General features: G+C 46.5%; 1 protein-coding gene across 1 annotated transcript; it reads right to left on the bottom strand.

The window, feature by feature from the left end:
* Nucleotides 1-711: 711 nt before the first annotated feature.
* trit1 (tRNA isopentenyltransferase 1) lies at nt 712-24406 on the bottom strand. Its single transcript, XM_068747338.1, has 11 exons — nt 24248-24406; nt 14206-14346; nt 12476-12574; nt 12089-12246; nt 10685-10827; nt 10420-10531; nt 7734-7846; nt 7524-7601; nt 1804-1913; nt 1280-1397; nt 712-1072 (listed from the first exon to the last, which is right to left on the bottom strand). The coding sequence occupies exons 1-11, from the start codon at nt 24404-24406 to the stop codon at nt 861-863; spliced, it is 1443 nt and encodes a 480-aa protein (XP_068603439.1). The 3' UTR covers nt 712-860.
* Nucleotides 24407-24864: the final 458 nt, after the last annotated feature.

Consider the following 24864-nt stretch of genomic DNA (forward strand, 5'->3'; position numbering starts at 1 on the left):
ACTTCGAGTCATGCGGTCAAACAGTGAAAGAACAGCGATCTAGACCGGAAGTGAAACTACAAGCTCAGAGACAGAGAAGATGGGAGTGCTGCTTGAGAATGCGAAACAATTGAAACTGAGACTTCGGAGCAGAGGGAAAGAGAGCGCCAAAGTTAATCTGTGGAGCGATGCCAGCGATTGAGCAAATGGTTTTACAGCAGGAAGGCTCACCTTTGTTTGAAAGAGGCACTACTGGGAGATTAAAACACAAAGTATTTGATGGGGTGCGAATATGTACAATGACAATAGCGAACGGGAAGCTTTACACTCTGGTTTATTGACACTTTCAGAATAGAATGTCAAAAAATATAAAAAAAGACGATGTGCCTCACTTCCCAAAATGCTAACAGCATGTAGCACAACATGAGCGATCGCCATTTCATTAAAGGCACAAATAAAAACTAAAGTCCTCTCTTAAATTGAGTTTCAGACTCCATTTAAAAAAAAAAAAAAAGCAAAGTACATTTCTTTGGCTTAAAAACCCATTCTAGATGTCCATGTTCTTGTAAGTCCAACACTGCAATGCAAAAATACAACAAAACCACTTCAAGAATCCATAATCAGTGCCAACGGGTAGCATGTTCCGCGTCGACCGAGACGAGAGCCGGCGTTATTAATTCATCTTGAATTAAGGTCTGTGACCCCATTTAAAGAGATATAATTTTGACAATGAACAACACCGAGCAGAGAGTAAAGGTAACCGAGTTAGACTCCAGAGGAACTGAGAACACAACCCTACAAGGACTGCAGAGACATATTCAGGTGCGTGTGCAGAACAGCGTTGGAGACCTTAATGAAGATGAATGCAGCCGATGCTGCTGCTAAAATGTCACCGGTACTTCCTCATGCGTTGTCCTGGCGTCTCGGAAAGACTCCTGAGAAGTTTCGCTGTAGCCCGGGGCAACAGCAGCAGAATACGAGTCCTTTGAGAGCAAAGTCTCTGCAGAGGAAGGGGGTGAAGCGGGAACGTGAGGATGGTCAGACTTCCTCCTCTTCTTCACGTGATAGTGATGCTTTCTGGACTTCAGGTGAGCTGCAGGGAAAGCATTCAGCACAAAGCAGCGTGGTTTCATTTATCCTGGTGAAACTTGTGGATTGATAATGAATAAAAAAGAAGACCTGATGTTTATGTTACTAGCATCAAAAACAGGGCCGCATGGACCGTGTTCATAAAGCACGAAGCAGAAAGGAATGATGATGTGTGCTGCCAACAAACCAGTTTAAGGGTTGATGGCCTCACCTGCCCACTCCAGGTCACCGATGATCACCTTGTCACACAGGTCACATGAATGGCGGCTCCGTTTATTTCTCTGCTCCGTCCCCTGAACTCTGATTGGTGCAATCGCTGGCTCGTCACCCTGATTGATTGGAAAAAAGAAAAATGGTGGTACCAGGACAGAATCGCATAAAACCCACACCAGGGTATGAATAGCACGTTTACTTTTGCACGCTCACGTTCATTATTACAAACGAAAAGCAATAAAACCCAGTGATTCAAAACTCTACAGGGTTCGTTGAATAAAACCTACCGAACAGGATGTAAAAGAAAAATGCAGCAAAGCAAAAGTCAGGTGTGAAAACACCGTAAAAGAAAAGGAAGGAATGCAAAGTTTGGTGGTACAAAAGGAGAAAGTTACGGATGGGGATAAAAGAAAGGAATGGAGTGACGCACACTACAAATAATCAAGAAATGAAAAACAGGAAGACTCGTTTGATCATTTAAAACAGATCAATGCTGCTTAAGGACCAGTTTAGAGTTCTCACCTTTCTGAGACTGTCTAATATCTGCAGTGCAGGATTTAGAACCGTCTCGTCCCAGTTCGTCAAGTCCGTTACGTCCAGGCCGTATACCGCCGGCACGTTGTCTCCCGGTCCTGAACGCACAGTTAACACACATCATGCACTTTGCAAGCCGAACACAGACAGGCAGTAACTCTAATCCAGTTTCCTCATAGCCAGTATTTCAATTCCACGTGTCCAATATTCATATTATTCCAACTCTCACGACAAGTTTACTAAAAAATATAATGACGACATCAAATAAGAAACACTTCAAAGAGGAGCTGGACTTCGGGACAAATTCTGTAGTAGCTGGGAAATTGACAGCGATGTGTCGGAGCCACGCCCTGAAGCTCAGTCAACCCGCTGACTCACACTGGGTCAATATTGCATCCCGCCCTCCTCCCCACCCTGCTCTCTCGTGTCTGTCTCTGTCTTGCCATCAGTCTTGCTTCGGCTCTCACTCCCTCCCTCTCTCCCTCTGGCTCTCTTGCCCCCCATGTTTCTATTTTGCGTCCGTCAGCAGTCTCCAGGCCGGGACCGAGCATTAAACAGCAGCACCAGACCCTGCCCTGCTTGTCTGCCCTGCTTTGATTAAAGGAACAGGCGCCCACGACGCAACTTCTGCCGCTCGGAGACAATACAGATGCTTTTAGACGGCCTGTTTGTTGATGATTCTAAAAAATCTAATCAGGGAGGCGACAGAAAGTCGTTGCCGTTGCTGGGCATCAAGTCGTACCTCCTTTAGAGACTCTGAAGTATTTTGATAAATGAATGTTGTGAAATGATGGTGGTTACAGAGGACCATCAAGGTCAGGAGTTCTCCAGGGACCATGAACGGTAATCTCCCCGGTTACTCGCTGAGGTTCTTAAGAACCTTCTTGCAATGAGGAGACCGGGCTAACTGACGCTGCCACAACTTGGTGATCGCAGGGTAAAAGACGTGGCAAGCGTGAAGCACTCGTGCAAATGAACCCCATTAACCTATGAGGCGCAGCTAGTCGACGTCATTATGGCTTAATCCTTTCTGTACACAGACTGAAGCGTGGAGCCGAGGGCAGCGGACATCCTGAAGTTACCGGCTCTACTGGGAACTGTCTGAGAGTTCATTATTACACGGGGAAACATAGTATTACTCATCATCTGTACAACAAACTGTACTGAGTCTGTTAGAGGAATGAGTGTTTGTGGGGACAACAGGTTCACACAGCCCCCCCCCCCCTGACAGCTATTAATATTTTAGCCTGGTTCTTAACACGAGTCACATTTAAAAACCCTTTTGGGTCTGAATTTGCTGGTGTAATCTACCATCCAGTCACATTTTCTCTTGAAAAGAACGTGAATAAACGGAAACAGCAAAAGTAGAAAGAGCAAATACATCAATCAATTCCATTTCATTTATGTTAGAAAAGGATTTGCAGATGTATTGATGTATTTGAAGTGTGTTTGCCACCTCAAACTCCATCTGGAGTGCGTCTTGCGTCACAACTTTAGTTGTGTGCTTTCTAAAAAAAAACAACAGCGACCGTTAGTGAGAAGCCTCATGTTTCCGTGGCGTGTGTTCGAGGGCTAATCTTTTGTGATGGTGCCGACAAGCGTCACCTGCAATACCTGCAGTGCTGGAACCCTCATCCCTGGGGGCTCTATAGACACCTCACCAGGTGCCGGTCCGTGTCCTTCGGTTGCAGCAACCTCTCAACTAACTGTATTTTCTTTATCGCAGTCAACATCAGCCTCCCCCATGAACAATTCCCCTTTGCAAACGCCAACCTCCCACCGGGAGGAGAGGAGTGGAGGTAAATAAGAGAAAGACATGACTAAGCTATGCCGCCAGATGCACGATGGACCCCCCCTCCCCCTTCCACCTTAACCTTGTTTGGGATCTGCTGAAATTTAACTCTGCTAATCTACTCTGCAGTGAATAAAGGGCGATATCAAATGCTGAAGAGACAAAGAGCAGGGTGGTCAACCCACACGCACACACACAAACACACAGAAGGGGGCCTGCCAACAAGAAAGCATCGACTGTCGCCAGGCAGCTGCTTGCCAGTGAGAGTCGTCCACCTGTTGCAACAAATGGGCCAGGAGTCAATTCGTGTTAGCCTCGTGTTTGCCGAGCGCGGTTGTGTGACTGCGTGCACTGTGCTATAAAGACCGGACCAGCCGTCTCAGGGCAGCGCCTGCAGGACCAGCTGTGCTTATCTGGCTGTCGTCCACACTGGGACGCAACAGCTGCCTCTATGAAGTTAACAGCCGCCTTCCTCTTCCACTTTCTATCTCCCTCCTGTTGTTGATGTTTGCAGCAGGTTAGGTAACATATATCTGCAGTTTTAGCAAAATGGAACGAATTAAGTTCATTTATGGGATTTTAGTTTTGGTGTTTTGCTCCTTTTGTTATACGAATATTTTTTTCATGTTAAGCGCAGCCGGAATTAAGCCAGAGGGATTTTCTCCTCTTCTTTGTTTTAGCAAATTATGTCGGGTGGTCTGTGAAGTCAGTTTTAATAAAGCTGTTATGATCATAATGTCTTTGCACACAGTTCATCATCACTGCTTGGAGTTAATATTGCTTTGGGTCATTGTCACCACCGTAACAGCAGCAGGCAGCTTTTTTAAATCTTAAATATGCTACATATCAAGCAGAGACACACAACGAGTGACGAGCTGCAAGAAGGGTGCATTTTCAGACGAGCAATTATCTCATAATGTTGTTGTTGTTTTTTTTTGGCTCACTCCAGGTGGCCAAAGAAGAGGGAAGAGAGACCTTTGTGGGAACAGCCTTCCTGGCTCGACTCCCCCGGGTCACACATTTGTTTGTGTGTGTCGACACGAAAGCTTCACACTTGTTAGGAGACAAGGTTGTAAACCCGGCCCCCGCCCGTTGACCCAGCTGGTTCAAATTACCTTCGCTCTCCGTCCACCCGTCTCCTTCACTCAAAGATACCTACACCTCTGTTACTTAACTCACGGGGCCTCAGTCCAACTGCAGCCGCGTACCGAAGCGCTCATGTGCATGTCTAAGAGGAAACGTAGGCGAACCCTGACAGCACAGCCCCCCCCCCCCCATAAAATATTTGCTACTTCTCAAAATTAACAGAACCCCAAATTACTTTGGGTAATTAAATCCATTAATTAAACATCCCGCGATGACCGCAGTAGTATAACACACACACACACACACACATGCAGACACACTTCAAGGCAAGACAAATTAATGGCGCTTTAATTCGAGCTCTGCGACCGGCCGGCTGTTTAAATCGCCACTGCGGGAGAATAAATGCACATCCTGCTCCCACAACAACCGTTTCTAAAAACAGAAACTGGGATGAAATTGTGCCGTTGAGGTTTGTGATTCTGAGACTTTACATACATCGAGGTCACCAGTCTTGCCTCGCTAGCCTACTTCATCATCTGGCTGGGGCTCTCTGTCACGTCTAATTTGTCTTTCCCTTTGACCCACTAGTCTCTGCATGCTTGGGTTGGGACACATCCCCCCCCCCCCCGTTGACCCTGTAGCTTGTGTGGTCGGGGCACATTCCCAGCAGCTCTGTAATGTTTCAGGAGATTAGCCTGCTCAGCTGAGACCTGCTGGCATTCGTATGAGAGTGTGGTGGGGGGGGGGCTTGGATGAAATAGAAAGGAGGTCAGCAGTCATGGCAAAGGAGCGAGGAGAAAATAAACAACGTTGACGGAAAGGTGGGAAGAGTGGGGTGAAACAGGAAAACCTTGGCAGAGGACAATCCCGACCAGAGTTGAGGACAAGGCAGCCCAACGGACAAACGCTTCAAGGCAGTGACCCTGATGAATACAGAAATACATCGGGAAAGGACCAGGATACTTAGACTACATTTGAAAATCATCTAAAAATGCTGGTTGAATTGAAACGACAGTGAATTTTGCAGCACAATGTCAGTGAAAGACTGTTTGCAAGTGAAACGTGCAAGTTTCATTATAATCAGAATACCATGTTAAAAGAATGTGTCACAGCAAGGTATAACAAAAGATAAAATACTTGTTGCCATGGCAGTGCTTCAGATCATTATATCTCCTCAAGTCAAATCTGAAAATCATTGCACAGTGAAATAAATACCCTCAAATCCATCTGAATGGACTCCAGGATGGAATGAATCTCATTTTCTCACCAGTATCTGAAGCAAGACATCCCAAATGCTTTACACCAGAATGCCAACTACAATCTAGTTTAAATAATATCAGAATTTCCTTTAACAACCTTTAAAATTTGTCTTTGTTCTTAAAGAGTTCATGGGACAGAAGGACTTTTAACACTTAGAAGTTGATCTCATCCGTCGCCACCAGTAACGGCAGCCCAGATGCTGTAGCTTTTGAGATAGGTCATGTTCAAAACTGTCAAATAAAGCTACCACCTTGCAGTCGCGTGATTCCAGGAACCGTACCGGCTGTCAGCAATCAACAGTTTCAAGGTGGCCACCCGAGATTAGTGCACCACGTCGTCATTTCAACGTTTTACACATTTGTGTTCAACATTTTCTCAGTTATCTGTATTCATGAGTTCATCTTTGAGTTGGATGTTTAAAAATGCCCAATTCCTAAAGATGCCAGATGGATAATCTGCGTACATCATACGCTCATCTCCATCCGTCAACAGCACAAAGGGTTAAAAAACGCTTAAAAATCATATATAGAAATGCTTCCCTAAAAGCTTGCAGGAGTTGACTGATTGATATTGTTATTGCCAAAGAAATAAACATTTCCTTCCGACCCATGGTCATAAAATATGAAAATCAGAATAAAACAAAGGAAAATAATCTGATCTGCAAATTGAGTCAGGAAGTTATTCATCATGGGAGGTTTCACTGATGGTTCAACAGGCAGAGACACACGAGAGCAACATCAGATCGGTCACTGCATGTGTAAAAGCACAGGGAACCAGAGACACACACATGATGACGGCCATATGGTGAGTGGAGCGGGTAGGAACACAGACAGAAAAGGGAGCGTTGAGGTCCTGCTGTGGTGGAAGCCAGTGGTCCCCAACCACCGGTCCGTGGCCCGGTACCGGTCCGCACAGAAAGAATAACTCATTGAGACAATTTCAGTTGTATCGATTATTAGAGTCTAAAAGTGTTTTATTGTGAAAAACAACCAGATTTTCTCCAACGTAACAATTGCATGCAAATTTTCTTGGTCACGTGATACGTTACTAAAAATAACAGCCGTAAACTTGCGGCCTTCAAACTGCTTCGGCACATAGAGACCGAGAACCCTGAATTAAAAGACAAGAACTTGGAATTTATAAAAGAAAAAACGTGCCCATGAAGGACAGAAGCAATTATTGAGAGCACAACTTATGGTGAGTAGATATTGGCATAATAATTGTTTAATAGTTATTGCAAGTGCATAATATAAAGTTTATTGGTAAGATTATGTTCCTCCTTTTTTTAAATTTAATTACCCCCCCTGGTCTGTAAAAAAAATTGCCCGGCATGAAACCGGTCCGTGGCAGGAAAAAGGTTGGGGACCGCTGGTGTAAAACATGACTGTGGAAACAGTCATGTTTTACACATGCATTCAAACAGACCCTGGGAGTGACTGGGGGGGGGGGGCTATTGTGTGCCTAATGGACTCAAGAATCTGATTGCTAAGGACAATGTGGGTGGAACACACCCAGAAATACACAGAAACAAATAAGCATACACTGCATGAGGCGGGCAAAGCGTACTCACGGTTAAGAAAGCGTTTACGGACCCATTTATTCTGCTTGCGGGCGTAACGCCTCGTAGCGATCTTCAAAGCTTCTACGCCTGCAGAAAGTAAAAACAGGTTGTTACAGACGGAGGACAGGCAGGACAGAAATCTTAAGGAAATTCAACCAGTGCATCAACCGGTGGATCTGAATTCATCTCTGTGTCTCTGTGACCGGGTGTTTCGCTGACCTTTGACCCGGAGTGCGTCTTTGTCCTCCTGGGTGCTACTTTCAGGAGCAGTCAGGAAATCATGAAACTCCTTAAAACCAATCGACTGGAAAATTCCATGCTGATAGTCCTGACTGGAGGAGGAGGAAGAGGAGAGGAGCTTTATCCTTAAACAACAAAAAAAGTTCAACATTCACACTCCTGATGTCACCTTCTCCTTATTCTCCTCATCCATCTCATTTTCCCCATTTAAACAAAGAATACCCATCTGGGTACCCCTTAAAATAGGATGTTTGCAAATGACTGTGATCTGCAGGGAGCAAATATAGAGAAGTGGAGGTCTGCTCTAGGAAAGAGAGGAATGAAGGTGAGCAGGCGTAAACAGAGTACAGATTCAAGTAGGGTCAACAGTGCAGAGTGATGGAGAATGTGGAATGGAAGTGAATAACCGTGTGCAGGCAGGCTGGAATGGGTGGATGAAAGTATCTGCAGTGGTGAGAGAAGCCATGATGGATGGCTTAGAGACAGTGTCTCTGAGGAAAAGACAGGAGGCGGAGCTAGAAGTGGCAGAGATGAAGATGCTGAGGTTCTCCTTGGGAGTGACCAGTTTGGATAGGATTAAAAATGAGGCAGTAAGTATTTTGGAGACAAGGTCAGAGTCCAGACTTCAATGGTTTGGACATGTCCAGAGGAGAGACAGGGACTATATCGGCAGAAGGATGCTGAGGATGGAACTGCCAGGGATCAGGGCTAGAGGTCGACCCAGGAGAAGATACATGGACGTAGTGAGGGAGGACATGAGAGTGGCTGGTGTTGGGGAGGACGATGCAAAGGACAGGGTGAAGTGGAGAACTTTGATTTGCTGTGGCGACCCCTCACGGGACAAGATGAAAGTACAGTAGTAGTGTATGTTTTTAAACACAGCTGCCTTAATGGAAGAATGACATTGGCTTTCATTCACAGAACCTCTTGAGATGTATCCATTAGGACATCTCAGGACTGACTTTCATTATGTTTAGGATGAAAGCACTGCATTCTGATATTAAAATCATCACATTGAACATGTAAAAACATTAATAAGCTGTCCTCTTGTTGAACTTTTTCCCCTTTGTCCTCGGCAGCAGATGTCGTCTCTTAGAGTACAACAATTCTATTTTTAATGCACATTTATCAATCCTTTTAATGTCGGTAACATACTCTTGTAACTGAAACAACAAGAGGAAATCATAAAAATAAATCCGGCTGGGCAGCCAGAGGCAGAAATTTGAGAATAGCGACAGTGCAGGAAATGTAGACTCAATGGAGAGAGAGAAAAGAAAGAGAGAGGAAGAGAGGGAGGAAGGGAGGGAGAGATCTGACCTTGATGTCTGACCGCAGCAGCCAGGGATAGATGCATGATGGTGAAGGAGAGGAAGACACACGGACGGAGGAGGGAGAAGCAGGGAGGGGGGGGGCGGGGGGGGGGAGTAAAGTGCTTTGGTGATCAGATTGCTGAGATGGCAATAATGGCAGAGATGGAAGGAGACAGGGAGAAAGAGAGAGGAGGGATAGGAGGAGGATGTGGCAGTGGGTGAGGTGGGATGGGGTGATGAGAAAAAGGAGGGACGGAAAAGTGGAAGCTTCCAGGGCAGATGGCCACACCCCATCGCACACATAAAACATCAACATCCGCTGCCAACAGACTCGGAGGAATGTTCGCGTGCTGCATCTGTCATGTTTAAACACATTTAAGTCATAAACAGGGAGCTCAAAAAATATATATATTCCAACCTTGGTCCTATGTTAGTAATAATTAGAGCGAAAGCTGCATTTTATGCGTCATGGTAACACCGCCGCTCAGGCGCTCTACCTTTCATAAGGTTATTATGAAGGAAATATCAGGGGAGGCTTGGACAGTATGAGGAAGAATCCTGGTGACGCCGACGTCATCCTCGACAGACAGCATAACGCTGCGAGCGATTTGTTCCAGGGCCACCAGGAAGTCCGCCCGGCGACGCCCTGAGGATAATAGCCTTGCAGCGCGTCCGCCTCCACTCTCTTCGAATTCAAAAGCAGACCCCACAAAGTCAGGGTGCAGCACATTTTAACACAAGTTGCAGCTTCTGTTCCCACTGAACTTGGCAGAGGAACGCTCCGCTGCACACAAATGGAACGAGCTCAAAACCGCATCGAGTTGCTTCGGTGTGCTCGGACTCGCATTTGGAGTGGTTGATCCAAACTGCTGTAAATGTACGCGCATCTGGGAATCATCAGTCCGGGACTGTCATGTTCTGTTGTAACAGACATAACACAATATCGCCACCGTCTCCTCATTCTGAAGATATTCTCAGCTGGGGGTGTAACACAAACATGCGAGTTCACCAGATCTGTAGCTGCCCCCCCCAAGGCCTGCAGCTCAATGCGGCATCAGAATGCCGACCCCCGGCTTCATCAAGGAAGAATTTAGAGAATGTGGCATAGATTTCAATCCATTCTTAAAATTGTAAGGTTAAGTTGAGGCATTGCACTTGAAAAAATAACTTTATTATCAAAAATTTGTAATCAATCATGTGTTACACCATGTTTGACAAGAGCAGGGAAAATTCAGAACATCCTAAAATCTCTTTGGCTTTCTTCCTTAAGCCAAGGAATTATCCAGACTGACTTTGAAACTGTGACACCACCTGGTTCGAATTCATTCAGGATGAGCAGCATCATGTTTTCCTACCTGTCCTCCTGGACTTTCTTCTGATTGTATCGGACATGGAAGTCTCTGAGCTCCTCTGTCAGTCCGGCAGCCAACATCTCATCCACCCGAGCATCCAGCCGCGTGCTGAGAGCTGCAGGGGAGCAGAGAGGGCGAGAAACGCCATTAGTGTTGCAGCAAAACTAGACGGACGCACAGAAAGGAGTTTTTTCATGCTGCACTGAAGCCTCCGAATGAACATGCAACATTCAAATGAAATTCCTGTTCCGCTGTTCGGGCTGCTTACCATCCATGTTAGCATGTAGCCAGAAGATGCAAGGGTCCGGGTACCTCAAAGCCCCCCCCAGCTCACTGCCTCCCTCCTGCTCCCTCTGCTCTTCCAGCCAGCTGCTATGAGGAACACCAGTCTCCTGATGGATTTGAAGACTTCTGTGGATAATGAAAGTACAGTAATACTTTGACATACGAGTATAATTCGCTCCTGGACTGTGCTCATAACACAAATCACTCGTATGTCAAATACATTTTTCCCGAATAAAATAACTGGAAAAAAAAGTAATACATTCCAGCTGTCTAAAAACACACAAATAAATTCTATAACAATGGAAAAAAACAATGTAATTGCTCTTTAGATAGACACATAATTATATCATAAGCGCCAGCATCTGGAAGTATGTTCGTGCGCTTGCATCTCAAAGTGAAATTTTGCTCGTATCTCGGAACACTCGTATGTCACAGCGCTCGTATGTCGAGGTATTACTGTACATTGTGTGCAGAAAACTACCAGCTAGTGAACACCAGCTAATGAAAACCAGCGCCTGACGAATCTACATCATAGTTCCTGCACGTCCGGCCGCTGCGGGGAAACTGAGATTAGATGAGTCAACCATGTTCTCATCCATTAAATCGAGTGCAGATGGAAAAAGTCCAACTCCCTTATGTGGAACAAATTTAGTCAACGTTTGAGCGTAGCCTAAATGATGACTGCAACAGAGACAATAAATTTAAAAGACGAGACAAGAGTTTAAAAAAAAAACAAGCGATAAAGTGCAATTCGAGGTTATGAAGCAAATATGATTCCTGTCATTGCCTGTCATCCAGAAGAGCAGGGCAACCTAACCGGCTGACACACAGGCCCAGAGACCACCGACTGCTACTCATCAAGCCTTGTGTGGTTATGTGTGTGCGCGTGTGTGTGTGTGTGCGCTAACAGACACTCCTGATGGGATGGCGACTGTCAGCCTGAGCCGGAGTAAGATTCAGGAACCCACAGGAAACACGAGCAGCTTAAAAACATTGTGAGCTACTTCTTATGTACCATGAAACACACGTATCATCCTAGAGGTGAGAAAAGGTAAACCCACGAGCCTAAAAACATTTGGCAGTGCTAAAGTGTTTGCATACTGTATGTTTGTGCTTATGTTACGTTTACGAGAGATATCGATCAAAATAATTTCACATAAAACAAGAAAGCCGTTTTTAGCTTCAGCTAGCAGCTAACCCTTGCACAATTTGGACAAGAAGAACCACTAGCAAGAACTGCTACGGTCCTTGAGCTAGTAACTAACAGTAGCAACAAATTAGCACCAGAAGTACATCACTAGGACAACAAATCAATAATGGGACGTGTCAAGCTATGAATATATTGCTACGTATCCCGGTGCAACACAAACATCACCCGCTGCATCACCTGATTAGCTTGCGTTTCTCATTGGGGTGCGTCATGGCAGCCATTTTGGGGTCGACCTCTATCAGCCTTTTATGCAATTCGGTTCCCGTCAGTTCCTCCAGTGCCAGTTTCCTGTTGGGAGAAGAATCTCCTACGACGCCGGACTTCTCGTTCTCCTGCTGCGAGAACACGAAGTTTTAGATTTGAACGCTGCCAACCAAATAACCTACCGCTACTTTTAGGGCCTTAAGTTATTAACATTGTCTGTTTGGATCAGCGATGGAAATAAATAAGATGAAAACGCACATCAGTGACTCTAATGTGCCGCGTAAAGTCGGGTCTCTTAGCTTAAATGCTAAGCACTGACAGGCAGGATCCACCGCGCTGACGCACACGCACCCCACTCACCCTGGTGTCCACCAGGACCTTCCACAGCAGAGACTCAATGTAATAGTTGGTCCCTCCGACAACGATCGGCAGCTTGTTCCTGCCGTGCACGTCGCCTATGTTTGACCGTGTTAAGGATGGAATTGATTGGTGCACATCTACAGAGCATTAATATATCATATATGGCGGCAGGTGAAACTGGACTGACGTTCGTGTGTGAATGCACGGCGATCACCATCGTCTGCCCAGCGGAGCTCTTTTACTGCCGCTCAAGCTGCAAGAGAATCCTCTGACAAACAGCAATACCTCTTGAGATCGATAATAGACCGTACCGTTGTGGAGAGGACCACGACGGCAGTGTTGAGGTCGGTACGTTTTACTCTTCTGCATTTAAAGCAACTGAGAGCAGTGTGGTTGGCATGGTGATACGCTTACGCTCCTACAGCAGCATCAGAATGCGTGGATGAGAGAAAACACTCCTCGGACGCAATACATTCAGGCAACCAGAAATAAAACAAACACACGATTGATTGGTGACACGACCGGCAGATATTTACTCTGACCTTTAAAGAATTCTGTATGTTTTTAAAGCAGCAATAACACATTCAACACATTTCCTGCCGGTGAACCAGGCTCCTTCAGGACCCCCATAATGACTGAATGAAATTTCAATTAATTCTCTGCATGTTTTTGACTAATATGTAAAGAAATAAAACACAATCTGAGGATGTCAACTTGGTCTGCATGGGAATTTTAGAGTGCAACACAAAAGCATTAATATTGCAATTTCTAAGAACTTTCCTAATTACACAGAGGAAGCCATACCCCCCCTCGTATCTTGCACCTTCTCCTTTGCTCCCCTCCTCCCCTACCCATCGTCTCTACTCAGGGATAATCAAATAAATGGTAAAACAAGATAAAGTCCAATCATCCCTCACCTCCCTCACCTCCCTCGCACTAGAGCGATGTCTGCTTCTCTGTTTGCAGAGGAAAATGAGATGGGGTGATCAGTGACAAGTACAAGCAAAAAAGGGGAGGGAGGGAGGGAAAACAAAAAGGTCTAGAAGACTGGAAGCAACGAAGGAGAAACAAGGGTTTGAATCAAGGAGACATGAAGGATCGATCGGTGACGAAGCACGGTGGAGTCCTGCATCGTTAAACTTCTCATGCCTCTCCACAATCTCACACACACGCCTCCCTTTACATTGGAATCCTCTGCGTCTACCTTTTCTAATCATCTCTTTCTACATCTCCCTCCGTCTTCCCTCCGCCCCTGCACTGCACTGAGCCTATTATTGGAGCTACCACATCCCCCCCCCCCCCCCCCCCATCGCCGCACTGTGTGAGTGTGTGCGCGAGGGAGAAGTGTGTGTCCGTCTTTGTGCATGCCTTCTTGATCTATTAATACCGCCTCGAGTTATCGTCTCCCCCTCTCCACATCTGTGTGACGGCCGGTGTCGGTGGGAGTGTGTTACTGCCCAGACTGCGTATGTGGAGACACACACACACACACCTCTATAAATAATAATCTCTCTCTCTCTCTCTCTCTCTTCTCATTTTCAGTGCAACAGCTGCAGCGAGACACGCCGACAAAACAAGGACACACTGATGAAACAGCTCATTTACATAAAAGGCGCCTTCGGATCAATTAATGCACGCCACAGCTTAAATCCTTTCTCAACTAGCTAATAATCTGGCGGAGGGGAATGAAAAATATTCCCGTGCCTGAACGTATTTCCAGGAAAGGATATTAGCGCCAAGGCTTTGTCCCTGAAGTCTGTGACTGTGTAGTTGGTGACTAATGGGTCCACGAAGCTGATCATGTGATGTCTGCACTGGGCGCTCTCCTCAGCAGTCACCTTATTGGTGATGATGTCCAGCCCCTGGTAGACCTGAAGGAGAAACACAAGAGGCACAGAGTGACGACAGTCCCGAGCAATAACGAGTCACGCCGTCCACGTGAAAAGCCTCCGACCATTCCTGTAAATGACGATGCACACCGACTCGCTCCGTTTTACATCAGCCAGCGAGGCGGCTCCCTCTGGGAATTTGACAGCTGGGCGTGAGGCAGCGGCCAGGCGGGATTTTCATTCTCAGACACACACGAGTCGAGGGTGTTTTGAAAGGGCGCCTTGGGATGCTGAATGTCTTATCTTTCTAGAGGACTATTTCTATCCAAGAATTATCCTTGTCCCACAACCTTGACTATCCTGAAATTCCAAGTCTGATAAGGATTCTCCTTGAGCTTGTATTTCTGCATGTCATGCCTTTGTTAGATTTCTACTTTTGTTGTCTGTCCACATTACATCAGTGGCCAACAAAGGTTTCTTTTGAATAAGCATAAACATAAACAATAAACATGGTCCCTGAGTTTTCATGAAATGCCACCTGTGCTTAGTCCATGAATGAATTAAAGTATATGTCCGTGTGATTGTGAAAGTGTATCAGGCTGAATTTTCAGGAAAACCAAGAGAAAAATGAGCCAAAAACTTCCCAAATTATTTCTGCAGAGGACAGAAACTTTTGCTCTGAGGAACATATAAAACAATCTTTTCTGCAGCTGTTAATTATGAACAGCCCAGCCGGGTACTGAGACCGAAACTGGTCTCCTGATGAACACGCAACTATTATTAAAGGTTCAAAGAATGGATGAAAGAAGTCACTATATACCGGTATATATAATTGTATTTTTTTCAGGTTATTTTTCAGGACATGCACAGTCTACAATTTGTGTGGAGTCAGCTCAGCAGGGATGCAGTGAAGTGGTAGTCGAGGAAAGATGAGAGCAGGGAACGTTGGCAACACGCCTTGGTAATTTGTTCATTTTAAAAAGCCAATAAAAACCAGAGAAACGTCATGCGTTTCATAAGAATTAATCAGTGAACTAAACCGATTTGTGCGGAAATTAGTTTACCTTGTAACATTGAGGTTATGTCCTCAAAGCTAATCAAAGTATTGTCAGGATAAACTAGCAGCGTGATCTTTAATCTGGCCAATTTCAAATGATTCAGCTGAAAACGTTAGCGCTCTACCGCCGACTAAAACCCGCAGGCAGCGGCTACTATTTCTGACAAGCAGACATGAGAAACCTGCTTTTGTACGGCTGAAATCGAGAAAAACATGTATGGACTTTTCAGCCTCTGAAATTAAACGGAAGTCAGGCATCAGAATTGATATCAATATTGTGCTTCTGAAGGAAGTATTTTTGCAATGCAAGACACGGCCAAAACCTGAACCGACTGTAATCAAGCACCTTCCGGTTGTCTAGATGTTCTATTTCAAGGAAGGCAACATTACTCACGATGAAACAAACATGCACACCCAGAGCGAGCAGCAAAACGTATCGCTCACATCCTCAGCAAACGTGCACGGATGGGGCTGCTTCTACTTCTGCAAACGTTCATCGGTGCCACGGCGGCGAGCACAAAGTGAGGCGCAGGAAAGGGAAGAACAAGCCAGCCTGATAAATTATTCACAGCTTCTCTGCACGACACTGTTGTCAGGATGGATGGATGGACAGACGGATGAAGGAGAGAGAGAGCAAATGGAGGAGGATGAAGGTTTGTGGGATTCTTCGAAAAAGAAAAAAAGAAAAAAAAAGCATGACGAGCGAGAAAAGGATGAACTGCAGGAGACAAAAGAGTACTCAGTACTTGTTACAGAGAACACGATGCTCCCTGGGAAAATTGCACACATTATCCAACACCAGCCTTCCTTTGCTTTCTCTCTATAAGCGTGAAGATTATAAAGAGCGAGAATCAGACAAACACCTTGTAAATAAGAGTCGAGCGCCTCTCGAGCCGGGAGAGGCTGTAGTAGCGCCGCCAACTCGGCGTTTCTGACGGCGTATTCGGTGCATGGCCCACAATCATGACGCGAGTACGAGTTGCACTCAGCAGCTAAGAAGACGCGAAGGAAGGAAATTAACTCGAGGGGCGTTTTGACCTCCACGTAACGGGGACGGTAAATGATTGCCGTTGCCACGCGTTTTCAGAAAGCGCTCCTCAACATGGATCTTAAACATCACATAAGACGCCAGCAGTTCTTGCATACTTGCCGTTATGTAAATAAACAAGAGTCATCTGGAGATCATACCCCCCCCCCCCCACCCCACCCACCTACATGCATCCCCAAGTACATGAAAAGACCTTTCATTCGTTTAGTGTGTGTAGAACACTGAGCTGTTTGGGCTATTACCCATGGAGAAGATCTTCCCATGGAAAACTCAAGAAGTAAGGATAGTGGAAAACCCAAAATAGGAATGTCAATATAAGTAAAAAGCTTCATGAAGGTAGGAAGTATAGTTTGCACAATATCCTCCGAACATATGACTTCAGAGTTCAGATTGACAAACACATCGACTATGGAGGAATTTGGCCATTTGTCACGGGGCAGTGAAGGTTGGACGCTTTGGAGACAAGGTCAGAGAGACCAGACTTTGATGGTTTGGACATGTCCAGAGGAGACACGGGGACTATATCGGCAGAAGGATGCTGAGAATGGAACTGCCAGGGAACAGGGCTAGAGGTCGACCCAGGAGGAGACACATGGACGTAGTGAGGGATGACATGAGAGTGGCTGGTGTTGGGGAGGACGATGCAAAGGACAGGGTGAAGTGGAGAAGGTTGGTTTGCTGTGGCGACCCCTCACGGGACAAGATGAAAGTACAGCAGTAGTCACCACTGCATGGAAACGGTCTCTCGTGTGTATCACACCTCTCATTTTGTGACTGATGGCGACGGTTAGCCAGATAACTGTTTTTCATACAGACTGAATGTGATTTTGGCTGCTGGGAAAAGCTCGGCTTGTTTCAATGCGCCTTCAGCTTCAACTATTTCTGCCTCAGACTGCAGCGCCTTGATCAAATCGACCGTCACGCAAGCGCGCCGAGGCCCCTTCAGCTTTAACAACAGGACACGAGAGAGCTCCACTTTATCTTCATTCACTGACTAACAGCCGATACTGTACATTTGCTGCTGAACCAACAGCCTCACCGCTAACCTTTTCCTCCGCTCCGCTAGCGCTCGCCTTCTGCCGGCGCTCGCTCTTCGCCGCATAACAAGGGAACTACTTCTTAGCTTCACTGAGGCGATGTGAAGAAAATGTGCCAGTAAGCACCTCCGACACACAATGAGTAAAGAATAAAGTTGGGTCAAATCGACCTGTACGGGAAAAACAACCTCACTTCTCTCACGTAATTAAATTTAGAGCATTACGCAGGGGCGGAAAAGAAGCTAATATCGCTTCTCACGCTTTTTCTATGAAGTTATTCATGTCCTCCTCCACACAATTGTTCATTTTTACCTGGCACCGAGGCAAGATAAGTAAGCGTTATGCAACCACAATTCAACGTAAATTTATGGATTCCTGACTGCAATGATTTTAATTTCATCTTAACAAGGGCAAGGAGACCCAAGAGTGAAAGCAGGAAGAGGAAGACTGGAGTGAAAGGCAGAAAATGAAAGGAGCCCCTTGAGTGGAAGATAGGAAAAGAAAAGTGCTTGGGGGGGGGGGGGGGGGGGGGCTGGTGTGAAAGGAATAAAGACTTCTGGGATCGGGAGGTAGAAATTGGCTACAAATTGCAGCAGTGTTCAAGCTTAAAATCTTAAAAGAGGAAAAGATGAAAATCAATTATGTTTCCACACATCTTCTGGAGAAAACAGTACGATGTCAATATCAAAGTAGAAACCTGAACGGCGACCAAACGAAGCCGAGAGAAATGTCCGTCATCACAGACGGAGACGGTTTAAAATAATCTTGTTCCAAAAAACGTTAAGCGACATGAAAAGGTAAGTGGCGGGCAGGTCGACTCCGACACGAAGACGGAAGCGGCTCTCTATTAATGATCAGCAAATATGGAGATGACGGCATGAACGACATTTCCAGATTTTAAAGCTACCCCTTAACTGAAAACGGATGACTCAGTCTGGTTATTTTATTTATATATAGCTTTTAGAAATGTTCCTGTATTAAGGTGTTGTCAACAATCAACCGTCTCCACTTCACCCTGTCCTTTGCATCGCCCCCCCCCCAGCACCAACCACTCTCATGTCCTCCCTCACTACGTCCATGTATCTCCTCCTGGGTCGACCTCTAGCCCTGTTCCCTGGCAGTTCCATCCTCAGCATCCTTCTACCAATATAGTCCCCGTCTCTCCTCTGGACATGTCCAAACCATCAAAGTCTGTCCTCTCGGACCTCGTCTCCAAAACATCACCGGTTTTCTCTGATTGCGTACGTCATAATTCGCCCTGATATACTTCAATGGAACCCCAGCTGATATGGGCGCCGCCGTTTCCTGCTTTCAAATGGATGTAACAGAGAAGGGGGGAGGGAGCGGGAGAGAGAGAGAGAGAGAGAGACACAATGAGATCACTGTTAGAGCTCTGCAAAGGCTGCAGCCAGCCTGGCTGGCCAACCTTAGGCCCTGCACGAGACAGCTGTTCCTCTGCCACATGAATAAGGGGGGGGGGGGGGGGGCACGGCCGAATGAAAGCAAGAGGGCAAAAGAAGGGTGAGAAAGGAGAAAGGCAGGGAGAGAAACAAACACTCACTGAGAACTAAATTTAGATTGAGCGAAAGCCAGGAAAAGAAACGGGGCGATGAAGCAAAGCAGTCACACTAACGTTCGACCAACGTTTCCACCGCCGATACGCCATTAAACCAGGAGGAGCAAACTACAGACGATCGCGCTTCCTCATTCAAGAGCTCCCCCCAAAAACACGTGAACGCTCTACCGAACTATCCCTGGAGAACAAACAGAGAGAGAGCGAGGTGAATCTCTGAGGAACCGTGTCGCAGTCGCACGGCATCCTTTCCCGTAATCATCCCTTCAGCCGTTACCAGCATCTCTTCAACGTTTATGGGATTTATATTATGATGTGTATTCCGCCTCATAAAAGAAAACCGTATGACAGAAAAGGGGAAGGCAAACAAAGTTATCGGCGTCACTACATTATCGAAATGTTGGCTGCTCTTCAGGCCGGCGTTCTTGCGAGACTGGATCGTCGATAGCTTTAGCTGCCTAGCCTTGAGGAGACACCGAATAGGGCGTCCCCGTAATTATTCAATAACATACACCTTCATTGCATTCATAGATCAGAGAGACAAAATATAGCCTCAGCTGGAGTCTCACTGGTTGAGAAAGGAAACGAGTAAATACATCCTTATCCCGGCCGTTCGATCCGGACCTACACAGCCAAACTTTAAGCGGCTTGATTTTTAATCCTCTCCTCCAAGACACTTCTGACAAAACACCAATCCACACATCTCGTCTTTTGTACCCCCCCTCAAGGCACCATCCTTCAACAGTTTATCCTTCCATCTTCCTTTCCTCTCTTTGTTTCTCTGTGGGGAATGGCCCAGTAATGCCAGACTAATAAATCATTTATGACGTTGGGCCCCTCCTTCCTCCCCCCCCCCATCCTGCATCCTCCCTAGCTGCCTTACTATAGCATTGACCGCAACGCCACACCCGCAGACAGCAATTTCACACACACACACACACACACACACACACACACACACAATAAGACGTAAACTCTGCTTTTTCGGCTCCTACACAGGATTAAATTACTTAAAAAGATGCATCACGGCTCAGAGGTGGGAGGAAGCATCGCCTCAGTTACGACGAGAACGCGTACGTCAGAGCCCAGACAGGTCATCACCACCACAGACAGATAGAGAGACAGTGGGAGGAGGAGAGCGGGAGAGAAAGACATTTACTGGGAGAGAACAGAGAGAGAGAGGAGGGGGGGAATGCCTGTGAGCGAATTAGGAGGATGTAACACATAGCTCCCGCTTCAGCGTGTGGGATGTGTTTAATGCGTAGATCAGCAGCTGGTATTGCATATGTGAACAGCAACCTCTGGCTAATAAGAAGCACAGCCTTTAAAGTGCCCCTCAAGCACTGACATGATCCCCGGGAAAGACCCCGTTCCAGTCGCTTTATTGGGGGGGGGGGGGGGGGGGGGGGTATATGCTTGCCGTAAAGATTCACGACAGTGTTCCGGCAGCCGAGGCCCATTTGCTCCATTGAACCAAAAAAAAACAAAAACTCCAACCCCAAATTGTCTGCGTCACAATTTTCGCCGCTCATTCTGCCTCCGACGGCTCCTTTCAAACGCACATAAAGCAAAGGGTCAGAGGTCGCCAGCGCCTCCGACGGTCCCACAAGCTGAAGCGCTGGTGCAGGCATGACCTGTTAAACTGCCCTTTGGTGATACATCCGCACAAACAAACCTCTTCACACAAATACCCCCCCCCATTTTTTACACCCTTCCGTGAATCAACATAATTTGTGGACAACATGTTGCTTGCTAATGCGCTGAAAAGTCGGCTTGGAGGGCGTGAGAAATATACTCATGCACAGAAATGAGAGCGTGCGTTTAGTGTCGAGTTAAATCAATTTGCTCATAATTTGAACAGCCTCCACATCGATAATGATCAATTTGCTATTCATTTGGTGGAAGGGCTTTCAGGCGCTCGTGAACTAAAACGGAATGAATTCTGAGACACTCAACGCAGTGAAATTCGCCTCCCAATCAATGTCTCGTCTGATCCTGAGACTAAACGAAGATTGCCGTAACAGCGTTGCACTTTATTATGACGTAGCCGTTTTTCCCCATCATCGCTGGCAACGAAAAAGCCTCCGTCTCATTCTTCATGTCACATACTGATAAGTGCCTGTGCAGCTGTCAGCGTCGTTACAGTGAGGAATATTTCCGTTACCGACCCGAACTGCAGCAGAGCGCAAACACGGCGGCGTTCAAGCGACGATCGCAGCTCTGAGACAAGCGTTTCATTCCAGGCGCGCCTCTGAAGTGCACCAACGCCGCCAGCTTCCTGCATCCCGTCTACGGCCAATGATCCTCTCTCATTGCAGCTCGTCAATAAAAAACGACGCAGGTGAAGATTCAGAGGGGCGGAAAGTTACTTGGCTCAGTTTGATCATTCTTGCAGGAATTTCAATTAAAGAAACATCTGAGTGAAGATATTTAAGAGTGGGATGCAGTGCTTTTTGAAACTATGTGGGGGGGGGGGGGGGGGGGAATAGAGTCCCTCACAGGCTCTCTGAGGAGGACGAGAGGATCACAAGGAAATGATCGTCCTGATTTTCCTTTCAGTAACATTTTCATCAGCAGAAAAACTTTGACCCACTTGGTTTTCTTCTGCTTTGTGCTACAGGTAGAAGAATGCTAAATCAGGAGGATGTTGTTCCAAGAAGTCTTTTGAAATCTCGAGGACGTGACGCGGCACATGAATACGATGCTACCGCGAACCAAAGAACAAGAACAGGACATTGGAGCCATGGGACATCCCAGCCGTTTAAGGCCACCTGATGGCCTACTTGTCACAAGTTTGATATTTAACGAGTCATTACACAATTTTTACAACAAATAAATGTCATTTAAATTTGTTGTCTAGCATTACATTAGTGTTGCCTGTACATTAGTAAAATACTGACTGAATTTAAATTAAAAAAAAATAAAAAAAATACAGTAAGACTGCAGCAGAAGAAAAAGACAGAAAAGTCTTAAAATCAGTTAGAAAAAACAAAAAATGGCCAGCTAATTTAAGTCTGTTCACACAGGACACCCACCCGGGACAATGTCCCTCTGGGTGTGGCGGTGGATACGGACAAGGCCCTAAAGCCTGAGCTCACACTCACACACACACACACACACACACACACGCTCCCATAATTGCAGCTTCCTAGGTGGTGACATTTCTACCGAAGGATCCCGCTGGACTTCGTTTAGGGAAACGCGGTCTGACACTATTTGGCAGAGCCTCATTCACGAGCAGCAACAGCCAAGCGCTTGTGTTGCGTGCCACAGATAGCATGTTCATTTAATGAGTGTCTAACCCCCCCCCCCCCCCCCCCCCCTGCATGTCCAATGAGCTGTGGGTTCAGGGCATGGGTCGCAGGCAGGAGGAGGGGGGGGGGGGGGGGGACGGCAACACAATAGGAGAGTTTGGGAGTGTGGGAACCAATTCTCCCTGGGACAATAGACACTTCCCAGCGGCCACAGTGCGCCCATTCTCCATCAGCTGCCGGGCCGGCGTAGCGCGCCGCTGAACGAGCACCAGCTCAGCACAACGCTGCTTTCTCCCAAACAAGACCAGACTGTTTCCTGTCCCAAAGACAACACAGGCCGGCGCTAGCCTACACACAGCCTCGTTCTCACATGGGTAGTCACTCTCTCTCTCTCTCTCTCTCTGCCTGCATACCCCCCTCTCTCGTTCACCCACTGTGGCACACACCGACTTGCCGGGTAGCAACAAAGCCAGGGGTTGTGGAGATAGGCTGGGGCCGCCGTGCCGTAACTAGGCCACCGCCTCTCTCCACCAAGGCTGCCTGTCGCCGAGATATTCTAGGATGAATTGTTGTTAAGGTAACCCAGTTTTACCCAGCACCCGACGGCTACTGGAAGAGGCACTCCCCGCAGGGAAACAGGCCCTCGAGGGCAAAAAGGTGGGAAAGAAGGAAAACGAGGGAAGAGACGCGGCGCTGAAACAGGAGAAAAGGTGAAGAACGAAGGAACACAATGTGACTTCGGAAGAGGAATCGCTGCTGGACACCAGCAGGTTTGGTTCACGGGGAGTGAGCATTTACATGTGTAGTGTGTATCCATGGCAACAGAGCCTGAGAACAAACAAAGGAAGACGGGCGCAGTTAATGGTGCAGCTTTGACAGGGCTAATCCCTTTGATGAATTTTACCACTCTCATCTTTCAGCTGATCACTATTACCTTTCAACTGTGATTTATTTCTAGTCTACGACTCGAGTATGAATAAATTACTGAGCGCCATTCATCCCTACCTCACCATCTATCCATCCATCTTTTCTGCTTTGCGGGTCATGGGAGTTGCCGGAGCCCATCCCAGCTCGCTATTGGCGAGAGGCGGGTTACACCCTGAATGTGTCGCCAGCGCACCGTGGGGCCACTCACCTGGAGAAACAACCATCCTCGCACCATTTTTTGAAAAATATTGTCTTTACTCTGACTTTCAATTCAGAGGAGTTGCAATAATCAGCAACAATTGATATCATTTTACATGCGCGAGTATTTCCTGCTCGCTACCCATCCATGATATGCATCCTATGTCATACTATTGTCATATTACTGCACGGTACTGGGATGGTGACATCACATCAAAACTTACATTTTTCAAACCTAAAATAAAGCTTGTCATTAAAGATTTTAGTAACAGATTTACAAACAAATTTAATCTTCATCGCAAACAAAAGATAGGCGGAAAGAAAACAAGCACAGCCTCACTCGGAGGATGATTTGACTCGGTCTCTCTTTAACAGCAGGGTTTCTTTTTCTGCAAAGTTGATCTGAAATGTTGTGGCAGGTTGCTTTCAATTCAGGTTTCCAACAAACCGTCCATTTTAAGTAGTAGAAGCGTTCTGGGGAATGGTCAAGCTCATCTCGCTGAAGAAGGATCAGTCACTTTTACTCCAGTGAGATTTGGAAAACAAAATCCACATTAAAATGTACACTCCAGTTGTGTCATCTGAGGTTTTTATTTTTGTTAACACAATGCCAACCAGGAACAACATTGAGGTTGTTATTTCCATATGAATACACATGGAAGTAAGGAGAGGTTGCGTGTTCGATTCCGGACTACATCTAGTATATGTGAAGGCGAATTATTATTAATTTGTCATTTTCACCTTCTGGCTCTACATAAATACCTGCCTCGTTGAGACTGGACAGATTAGCTCGATGACAGGCTGCTAGCCTGTTGGGATCTGTCTTCCCTGCGTTAAACGGATTCCTACCTGCATGGAGTCGGCGCTTATTATTTCTCCCTGGTGTCGTTTTCCTATTTCGATCGCCAGCTTTGACTTCCCGGTTCCCGTAGCTCCCAAAATCACCACCAAAGGCGGGACCCTCGTTTTCCTCAAGGTAAACTGCATGGCGCGAGCGGACGCCGCCATGACACTGCTTCCTCTCTGCGCCCAGCTGACGGTCGCGCATGCGCTGTGGGCTTAGAGCGGGGGGGAGGCGGGCTCTGTTACCAAGCAACAGGCAGCCGTTACCCCGACGATGAGACGAGGGCGTGATTGGTCTGCAGGTTTTTCGCGTTCTAACGCAAAATAAATTAAAGTTAAATGTTTTTCTATTGTTAAGTCAAATGCAACTCTGACGACACCAGTTCAGACAATCATTCAAAAAGCCATTAAAGTCAGATTGTTGATGGCATTTACAATGTTGAATACCCTTACAGGGAGGGTTTCTATGGAAACAGACTGTAGTCGCGAGCCAAGATTCTTGTTGCCAGGGTTACCACCCAGCCCGACAGGTGAATAGTGAATGCGCTCACTCATACAGGTGGATTAAAGGATGCACTCCCATCTGGAAAATGTATACGCTATATTATTTTACATATTTGCAT

Source organism: Brachionichthys hirsutus, chromosome 13, assembly GCF_040956055.1.
Source record: "Brachionichthys hirsutus isolate HB-005 chromosome 13, CSIRO-AGI_Bhir_v1, whole genome shotgun sequence".
NCBI classification, from domain to species: domain Eukaryota; kingdom Metazoa; phylum Chordata; class Actinopteri; order Lophiiformes; family Brachionichthyidae; genus Brachionichthys; species Brachionichthys hirsutus.